The 11,050-nt window shown below is 32.4% G+C and overlaps 2 protein-coding genes across 2 annotated transcripts; one reads left to right on the forward strand and one right to left on the reverse strand.

Annotated features, from left to right (window-relative positions):
• Positions 1-4,519: 4,519 nt before the first annotated feature.
• Positions 4,520-4,948, forward strand: LOC124943860 (caffeic acid 3-O-methyltransferase 1-like). Its single transcript, XM_047484317.1, has one exon. The coding sequence runs from the start codon at positions 4,520-4,522 to the stop codon at positions 4,946-4,948; it is 429 nt and encodes a 142-aa protein (XP_047340273.1).
• A 4,523-nt stretch (positions 4,949-9,471) lies between these two features.
• LOC124942771 (caffeic acid 3-O-methyltransferase-like) lies at positions 9,472-10,613 on the reverse strand. The gene is made up of 2 exons (XM_047483328.1): positions 10,252-10,613; positions 9,472-9,799 (listed from the first exon to the last, which is right to left on the reverse strand). Exons 1-2 carry the CDS (start codon positions 10,554-10,556, stop codon positions 9,475-9,477), a joined length of 630 nt encoding a protein of 209 aa, XP_047339284.1. The 5' UTR covers positions 10,557-10,613; the 3' UTR covers positions 9,472-9,474.
• Between the last annotated feature and the right edge of the window lie 437 nt (positions 10,614-11,050).

Raw genomic sequence — 11,050 nt, forward strand, 5'->3', positions numbered from 1 at the left:
AAAATATCTACAACTTGATCAACAAATTTCACATATTCAAGTCTGATATCTTTTTTTCGTAATACTCTCATTGATGAAGTGATAGCGTGTATCGATGTATTATTTCGATCACGAAAAACAAGATTCTTTGCTAGAGCTTGAGCAGACTTGTTTCGACAAAAATTGTGACCGCTTCATTCTTTGACAAACCTATCTCCTTCAATATCCTTCTAAGAAAATTGCGCGACAAGCGCATGTTGTTATTGTGACATATTCAACTTCACAAGATGATAGCGGGACTATCGCTTGTTTATTCGAACTTCACGAAATTGTATTAGACCTCATAAAAAAACAAATCTAGTTGTGCTCTTCCGATAATCTATATCTTCGACAAAATCACTATTGGAATATTTAACAAGTTGAAATTCCTTAGACGATGAATAAAGCAGTCCAAAATTAATAGTACCTTTCAAATATCTCAAAATCCTCTTTGTCGCCTTCATATGCTCCGTCGTGGGCACCTCCATGAATCGACTAATAATTCTCACACTAAAAAGAATATCCGACCGAGTACATGTCAAATACCTTAGACATCCAACGAGAATTTTGAACAGTGTGAGATCCACATTTCCGGCTTATTCACTTTAAAAACTGAACTACTACAAACCTAAACATAATCCATAACCAAACCGGTCCAGATATTCCATTTAACCGATTCCTTGTTAATCTCATCAAAACTAAGTCTTGCGTGTTTGCTTCAAGCTAAAATAGACATTTCCGCCCTTGAACCCGGTTCAAGAGTTTGTAACAGTTTGCGTAGTGTTGAGAACAGTTGTAGTCTCTAACCGGACTATCACCAATTAGAGCGTGTGTGTTGTGTTGTAAGCGGTCAACCCTCCCAAAACCGGAACCCCGGTCCTCCAAGGGCGACCCCGATCCTAACATCCTCCTTAAGGAAACCGTTAAGAAATGTTGACTTCACGTCTAATTGGAATAATTTCTTTAGTTTTTTTGTGCCGCTAGTGAAATAAAAAATTTGATTGTTTCTAGACGAGCAACTAGAGTAAATACTTTATCATAGTCCACTCCGTGTCGTTGTGCATACGATTTGATGACTAATATTGCTTTATATTTTTCCACCACACCTTTGAAATTCTTTTTCTCTTTGAATATCCACTTGACACCAATGGACTTTTGACCCGCTAGAAGAGAAGTGATTTCCCATGTATCGTTTCTTTCAATGGCTCGAATCTCATCTTCCATGGCTTAAATCCATTTATTCTCCTTACTAGTTTTTTCAAAACTTAAAGGCGTTGTTTCGGCTAAAAGATAGAACATAAAGACATCATTCATTACCTTCGTATTCTCGTAAAGTTCTTGGATAGTTCTCATCCTTCGTGATCCTTTATTAGGACTTCCACTTGATAAAGATGCACTAGAATATATGTCCTTGTCGTTGTAGAAATTACGGGTTGCCATGTTTCTTGTTTGTCCTCATCGAAGAATGAGAATAATTTGTTAACGGAATCTTCATTAACTTCCTAATTCCAAGAATCATCTTCATCAAACTTCACATCACGACTCACAACCATATTTCTGTTGACAGAATTGTAGAACTATAATCCCTTTGATTTTCCGTCATAACCGATGAACACAAACTTTTTGCTTCTATCATCAAGTTTGGTTCTCTTTTGCTCAGGCACATGCTTGTAGGTAATACTTCCAAAAATGCTTAGGTGAGATACATCTGGCTTCTTTCCGCTCCAATCTTCAATTGGTGTTAGGTCTTTCCCGCTTTTGGTCGGACAACGATTAAGGAGATACAATGCACAAGCCACTACTTCCGCCCAAAATTCTTTTGGCATCTTCTCTATGTTTCATAATGCTTTGAGACATGTTGAGAATAGACCGGTTCTTCTTTTCATCCATTCCATTTTGTTGTGGAGATCTTGGAGCTGTGAGAAAATGACTAATGCCATTTTATTCACAAAAACAGTTAAAGGCATTAAAAGTTAATTCTCCACCTCTATTGGTTCTCAACGCCTGAATCATGTAGCTATACTCTTTCTCCATCAACGTTTTGAAATTCTTAAAATGATCAAAACATTTAGAAATTTTTTCAAGAAATAAACCCATTTCTTTTGGTTAAAATCGTCGATGAAAGTAAGTAATAATTACTTTGACCATAAGACGATGGCTTGTTTGGTCCACATACATCGGCATGAATTAATTCAAGTGGATTCGTTGCTCTTGACGTTGTTTCCTTTGGTAAGCTATCTCTTGCATGTTTGCCTAGAAGACATGCTTCACAAAGTTGATCCAGATGATTGATCAAAGACATCCCCCTTCACCATTTTCTTTTCGGACATCATTTTTAGATCACCAAAATTGAAATGTCCCATCCTCATGTTCCAACACCATGCTGGATCTGTCACAAATACTTGCAAGCAATTTGGCCATTCGGTTTGAATAGGAAGCGAAAACATCATATTTTTCGACATCGTCATCTTCGTAATTAGGTTAGTGCTTCCATCTCTAGCCAAAAATTACGATACTTCATTAAAATATGGTAGCCTCTTTCCATGAGTTGCCCCAAACTCAAAATATTACTCTTTAATTTAGGGACATAATACACATCAGAAATAAACTTGTGCGTACCATTCTTCAACCGAATCAAATTGGTACCTTTGCCTCCCATCTAAATTTTCGAAGCATCTCCGAACGTGATATTTTTGATTGCCTCTTTCTCAATCTCAATGAATTTCGACCAGTCGCCACAAATGTGGTTACTCGCACCGTTGTCAAGATACCATTGACTTTCTCCTTCAATAACTTCTTGATTTAGCGCCAACAACTACATTAACTCCTCCATTTCTTTCTCTTCTGTCAAATTGACTTCTACTTTTGTATCCCCAAAATACCAAAAATTACGATCATAATGACCCAATTTGTGACAATTGTAACACTCAAAGCACGACTTTTTGTATCCCTTCTCGTATTCGTCACTTCCTTGTCTTTGTTTGCGTCCTCTTTCTCTTCCTCAACCTCTTGGATTTCTTCAAGGATTTTTATCATTTGATCTGTCAACATCTGGATTTCTGCAACGTTCTCGACCGCCACCCGAGAATATCCTCGACCTCGATCTCGATGAACTACCCTCCCCTTTTCCCAAACGAATGCTTGACTAGAAGGGCTTGCTCCAAAGGCTTCTTCTTGTGTTTGTTCATCTGTTCCTCGTGCACCAGTAACGATCTATTTAATTCGTTGATTGAGAGTATCTCTAAATCTTATTCTCTTCGATTTCAACCACTACATGATCAAATCTTTGATGTAGAGAACTTAAAATTTTCTCGATTATTTAAACGTCTTCTATGCTTTCTCCATTTCACTTCATTTGGTTGACGATAGATAAGATTTACGTGAAATAGTCTGAAATAGACTCCGATGCTTCCTGATGAAGAGCTTCAAATTCTCCCGTAAGATCTGAAGTGACACCCTCTTTACCTTAACAACTCATTTGTGAGAATTTTCTAGAATTTCCCACGCCTCCTTCGATGTTGACGCATTTACTTCTTTCTCAAAAACAACATCATCCAGACACTGGTGGATGATGGAAAGGGCATTCTGATCATTCTTTTTGTTTTTCTCGAAAGTTTGAATTAGGATCAACGTCGCATCCTCATCAGGTTAGACAATTTCATCACTGATGATTTCCCGAGTGCCTTGGGAATCGAGTAACATCTTTACTCGAATAAACCAACTATCATAGTTGTCCTTCGTAAGACGTGGATATTGGAACATCAAAGACATTCATGCTCTAATACCACTTTGTTGGAAACATTAGTGGGCAATCGACGTATTCTCTCACAAACTCAAGATAATAAGATTAAAAAAAGGAAAAATATTTATATTTTAGTTATTCTATTTATTCCAAAAAACAAATTTTTAAACTTTCAAATTTTAAAAAAAGTTAAAATTAATGTTAATTAAGACACCTATTAAATAAAAGATAATAAAGTCTAATATTAACTAGACTTTTAATATTAATTAAAACACCTATTAAACAAAAGCTAATAATTAATTTTTTTGGTATGATTGAGGTAATTAACTAACTTTTCTGTACTATATGATAATAATTGATTTTTTTGGTATGATTTAGGTAATTAACTAACTTTTCTGTACTATATGATAATAATTGATTTTTTTGGTATGATTTAGGTAATTAATTAACTTTTCTGTACTATATGTTGTTTATATGTGATATCTTAACATAATGACAATGTCTTATAATAATGTCTTATAATAATGATTTTTTTCCTTAAAAGAACAAATAATAATATTAATTAATAATAGGGAAGATTTCATATTCAATTAAAATAAGAATTATAATCCAACCTTATTTTAGTTTTGATTATCTCTAACACAATATATATAACTAACTTTCTAACTAAACTCTATTATAAATAGACAACCTCCTTTCTTTATAATTCATTGCAAACATATACACTTAGTAATATATCCCTATTTACCACCACATACGATGGCTCAAGCCAACAACGATATTTCTCTTCGTATTATAGAAGACGAAGAAGAAGAGAACCGAGCCTATGCCACCCAATTATTAACCTCCCTTTCACTACCCATGACTATGCAGGCAGCCATCGATCTCAACGTATTTGAGATCATATCTAAGGCCGGTCATGGCGTGATGCTCTCCCCTTTAGAGATTGTATCTGAAATCCCTTGTAAGAATCCTATTGCACACGTCATGCTTGAACGAATACTCAAGCTTCTCACTAGCTTCAATGTTTTGACAACAACTACCACCAATGGCGAGCCACGATATGGATTGGCTCCTGTGGCGAAATATTTTGTGAAGAACGAAGGAGTTTCCTTTGCACCATTCATGACAGCCTTTCATGACAAGGTCATGGTTGGAAGCTGGTTAGTATTGTTTGTTCTACATTAATTGTGATCTAAAACCGGTCATTAATAAGGGTAGACAACATATGATTAATTACATTGATCGATATTAATAATATGAAGGTATCACTTGAAAAAATCTGTGGTGGAAGGAGGGGTAGCCTTCCATTGGGAAAATGGGAAAAACGTATTCGATTACCAAGGTGTTGATCCAAGGTACAATGACGTGTTCAATCGAGCCATGTTGAACCATACAAATATGGTGATCAAAGAGTTGCTATTGACTTATCGAGGCTTTCACAAAGACATGGAAAGCATGACACTGGTGGATGTGGGCGGCGGCCTAGGCCATACCCTCAACACAATTATTTCAATTTATCCCAAGATCAAGGGCATTAACTTTGACCTACCACACGTTATTTGTCACGCTCCTCGTTATCTCGGTTGTTAACACTTCCTTATTATATATTGCATGCATATTTTAGCCTATATATTATCATGTAATTGTTTATTCTACTAGACTTAATTGATATTTAAAATTTCACACATACAGGTGTGACACACATGGAAGGAAATATGTTTGACAGCGTCCCAAAGGGCGATGTAATTTTCATGAAGGTAAATTTAAAAGAATCTAATCATTCTTATCATATGAAAAATAGTTAATTTTTATTATTATATATGTTCCTAAAAGAAAACAAACAAAACATAGCAATTTATGTTGACTTGATTTGAATTCTTCAATGAACAACGTTCAAGTCACATGTTTAAGATTTCCTTACATTGAAACACACATAGTTTTTGTGTGCTTGTGTTGGTGAAAATGTACATTTGTTTCATGCAGTGGATACTTCACGATTGGAATGATGAAGATTGTTTGAAGTTGCTCAAGAATTGTTACAAGGCGTTGCCTTCTAAAGGAAAAGTGATAGTGGTCGAATGTGTAGTTCCAGATGTGGTCGATAACAAAACAAGCGTGAAGAGCATTTATCAACTTGACATGACTATGCTAATAATGATGACTCCCGGAGGAAAGGAACGAACCCTTGAGCAATTTCACATCCTAGCCACCCAAGCTGGCTTTGCTGGGATCAAATTGGAATGCAATGCCTTTACCTACTGGATTATGGAAATTTATAAATAGAACTAACGAGGAATAAAATTGGTGTCAAGTTGAACGAATTCCTAAATAAGATCCGCCTTAACCTATTATCGACATCAACATGCGATTCATTAGGTTTTATGTCACTTTTATGTATTATTGAATGATTTGATAATTTCATTGCATGTATAAATAAAGATGTTGTAATCTAAGGTGTACCATTATTTATTGAAATATTACAAGTGACTTCTTGACTGAACCTTGTTAAATTTTCTTCGCATTCTAATTTTTGCTTATCTATACTGTTTAAGATTAGTTTTATATTTATTATTTCTTCTATGTATGAATATGGAGAGAAGTTGTATTAGAATACATTAGAATTATATAAGTTATGTGTATTATATAAATATTACATTGAACTTATAAGGAAACTAATATAATATAATATTGATATTATCATAATTTATTATAGTGATAATATCTTAAAGATATATTATTTTATATTCTAACATTCCTACTCAAAGTTAAGATGAAAAACGTTTGAACAATTTGAGGTTGAAGACGATCGAGATGTTGAAATGTTGATAATATATTATTTAAACATTAAAAACTCGTGAGCTCCATCCAGTTACAGGATGTCAATGTGTTAACTGGTAAATCAACGAAGATGTCGAATCTTATGGGCATTGAATGCTGGGATGAAATAATAACTAAATAAACTCTAAAGTTACTTGTTAGTCTCGAAATCCATCCAATAACGGGGATGTCCGTGTGTTGCATAAAATAAAAACTAACGAATAGGTCGAAGCATAATCTTTCGAAACTCTAATAGCTAATTCACCGACCGAGGAACAAAACCTTATGCCACCCATGAGCATATATAAAATGCTTGGTTGAAACAACTAAACTCAAAACTCAGAAAATATAATTGTCGAAGAATATTTTTATATTAAAATATAATAATAATAATAATAATTATATCATTATTAGATTTCTCCATCGATGACTAAAGTAATCATTAATGGAGACAACGAAATACTAGATTTTGTAGCTCAAGAACAAAACTTTGTCTCTGATACAATGTAAGAATATGGAAGGAGATTGTATTAACTGATATATCTTAAAGGTTATGTCTATTATATAGACATTAAATTAAACTTACAATTAAGGAAACTAATATAATAATATAATATAATATTTATATTATCACAATTTATCCTATTGTGATAATATCTTACTTATATATTATTTTATATTCTAACTCAATATATTTTTATTTGTTTCCATTATGTAGAAAAGAGGATACAAAAAGATAATTGTATTATTGTAGCAAAAGATGTTATTATTATATTACACATAAGAGACTATTTATAGGCAATTAAAATAAACACTAATTGATTTATTAAAATAAAAGTTGAAGTTGAAATTAATATAAAGAAATATTATTTTTGGGAATATAAGAAATTTAAAATTGGAGTGTAATGTATTTATAACGCTATGAATAATATCAAATTAAATGATATATTTATAATATAATTGTAATGATAAGTATTTGAAAAGCCACACATTAAACTTTAATAAAAAAATTAATATTAATATAATTGAGTATTGGGTATCAGGTTTGTATTTCGCACACTCCTCATCCCCGTATCCGATCGAATATCTTCTCCCCCCTTCCCATGCCTGACCCCGAGCCCAATTTAAAATACCTGAACCCGACTATGACTATCGGTACCCACAGGTATCGAACATACAAATACCCATTATCATCATATATACTAGTCTAACTACTTTATTTACATATATTAACTATTAAAAGTTTATATTCTATTAAAAATTCGTTTATTTAACATCTCACCTGATTAATCAGAGTTATAACTAATTATACATTGGGTTAATTTAATCTCTCATTTATATTTTATAAAATTAATTTGTAATATAAATATTTTTTATATATATTAATATTAACAAAGTCTTATCTTTTAATTAAAAATATTTAATCATATATTTTAAAATATTTAAATTTAAATCAATTTAAATTTAAATTATTATTTTATACAGTATTTTAATAAATTATTATAACTTTTTATTCTTATTCAAATAACAAATCATCACAATTTAAATAAAAAATTGATATATTAATTATTAAATTTATTTTATTATATTATCTTGTTAGTTAACTTTTTATTAATTAACTTTTCAACTTCTTTTTCCTTAATTTACAGTTTTATAAATAATTTAAAAATTGTATATATGATTATTATTATATATATACATAATTAATTTTACATATTTAATTTATGTATATATTTTAATGTTGTTAAAAGTATGATGAGTATCATTTTGTTTTTAATTTGACGGCCACAAATATTTATTTTGCATTGGCCCTAATTCTTTGGTTGACCCGAACTCAATTCTAACCTAAAACCAAACTCGAAAAATACATAATATTTTCATATACAACCAAAATAATGGAACATAAGCAATAAAAGAATCCCTGGACGAGACACAATTTGATTTTCAAACAACTTATTTTATTTTATTTATTTTTGTGATCAAAAGGCGCTTGCTACGTTTTCCTCGCCTTTCTATTTATAAAATTCGATAATTGAGTTAGTAAAGGTAGTGCATCCCATTACAATCCTAGTAAACCCAGCTTTGGTGGCTAGGACTTGAAGCTCCTTAATAGTCCGTAAATTCCCTCCATGATTTATAGCTAATGCGATCATGTCCAGTTCATAAATGCTCTTCGAGTTTGTTTTGTTATCGGGCACTTCTAGAGCTATTACATCAACTATTATCACTTTCCCATTAGAATGAAGTGCTTTGTAACAATTCCCGAGCAACTTCAAACATTTTTCGTCACTCCAATCTATAAGTATACTCTACACAAAATAAATCAATTCTTTCATCACCAACAAATGCACGACAATAATCCTAAATGTATATATATTACTGTGCTTCTAAGTGGGCATAATTTGATTGTACAAACATGGTGATAAGAAAAAGAAAAGGAGATATATATACACTTAATAAATAACATTTAATCAAACTACTTTTATCTTTAAAATATTGATGTTTGAATTATTAGAGTGGTTGTCTAAGAATAATCAAGTATGAAATACAATATTCTCCAATATATGAATAAAAAGGGTATTCTAATCAACAATTGTAAAAATAAAATGAAAAACAAGTGGAAAAATGAAGAAAAAAAGATTGCAATTAAACAAGGGCTAACATCCTTCATGCTGGAGGGCAAACAAAACTAAAGAAAATGGTAGACGTTTTATATTTACCTTTAGAAAAATGACATCGCCCTCTGGGACGCTTTCAAACATATTTTCCATGTACGTGTTCCATACCTGTATATATCAAAATTTCAAAAATCTAAAGTTTAATATTATAAACAATTAAGATGCATGCATACATGTGCTCTAAGCTAATAACCAGATATAACTTAGAGAAAATAGTTAACCAGGATAAGGAGGAGCTTGACAAATGACATGAGGCAAATCGAAGTTAATGCCCTTGATCATGGGATACATTGAAATAATTGTGTTGAGGGTCGCGCCTAAGCCACCGCCCACATCCACCAATGTTATGCTTTGCATGTCTTTGTTGAATCCAGGGTATGCTAGTAGCAACTCTTTTATAATGACTTTTGTGTGGTTCATCATGCCTCTATTAAACACATCATTGAACCTTGGGTCCACACCTTGGTAATTGAATTCGTTTGTCTCATTTTCCTTATCAAAGGCTATAGATCTTCCAACCACAACATTTTTCAATTGATACCTACATATGTATTTACAACATCAATGTGATTGTTAATATGTGTTATTAGGCCACCATAAGTTGGTGTAACATATTTATTTGTGTAGACTCGCCCACTAAGAAGCTATGAACAAATGAATAATGAACTAATTAAGTTATTTTTTTTTATTTTTTTTTTACATTAAAATATTATATATCTCTATATTCTTTAAAAACAAAATTTAGAAAAAATTAAAATATAGGACCCTCCAAACATACCCAACTATGAGGGGCATGTGTCTTATAAATAAATGATAAGTAAGAACCTAAATAAAAACAAGTAGAAGAACTAGAAACTCTAGTGCATAACACATTTTAAAATAGGTCAATACCACAACAGTAAACCCTCTAGCTAGGGTCAGCAAAACTCTAACCATGCATATGTATGAATTAAATAATTCTATTATTAAAATAGAAGAATCATCAATACTAACCAGCTGTCAAGAAAGACCTTGTCGTGTAAAACGGTCATGAATGGTGCAAAGGAAAAACCTTCTTCGTTCTTCACAAAATATTTCGCCACCGGGGCCAATCCGTATCGTGTCTCATCATTTGTGGTAGCGACGGTCAAAATATTGAAGCTAGTGAGAAGGTTGAGTATTCGTCGAAGCATGAAGGGTGTGTTAGGGTTATTGTAAGGTATTTGAGACGCAATCTCTAATGGAGTGAGCATCATGCCATGACCGGCCTTAGCTATGATCTCTAGTAGATCGAGATTGAAGGCTGCTTGCATTGTCATGGGCAGTGCGAGCGAGCCAAATAACTGGGTGGCATAGTCTCGATGCTCTTCTTATTCTCTAGTATGAAGAGCAATGATGTCGTTGTTGTTGTCTTTCTCCATTAGATTTAGTAGCTATCAAATGAGAGCAACTAGAACAAGATTTTTCTATTTATAATAGAGAGTTTGGTCCGTCCGACAAATAGCAAGGGAGGAATGCCAAGCTTATCCAATGAAGTTGAGCGAGATATTTATAAGATCCATGTACTATTTTGTTTGCTTATTCATATTTAAAAATTGAACTCAAAACATTAAATCAATTAGGCAAGATCTTGACAAACTTGCCAAATTGAGGTACCACTTTCAAAGTGGTACTATATATAATTTCAAAGTTAAATTAATTTTTAAAAATCAATTATCTACAAAATTACCCTTTAGTTAGGATTGTGTTCAGGTCCAACCAGGGAATTAGGGCCAATGCAAAATAAAAATTTGTGGCCGGCGAATTAAAATTA

Source organism: Impatiens glandulifera, chromosome 6, assembly GCF_907164915.1.
Source record: "Impatiens glandulifera chromosome 6, dImpGla2.1, whole genome shotgun sequence".
Lineage (NCBI taxonomy): Eukaryota > Viridiplantae > Streptophyta > Magnoliopsida > Ericales > Balsaminaceae > Impatiens > Impatiens glandulifera.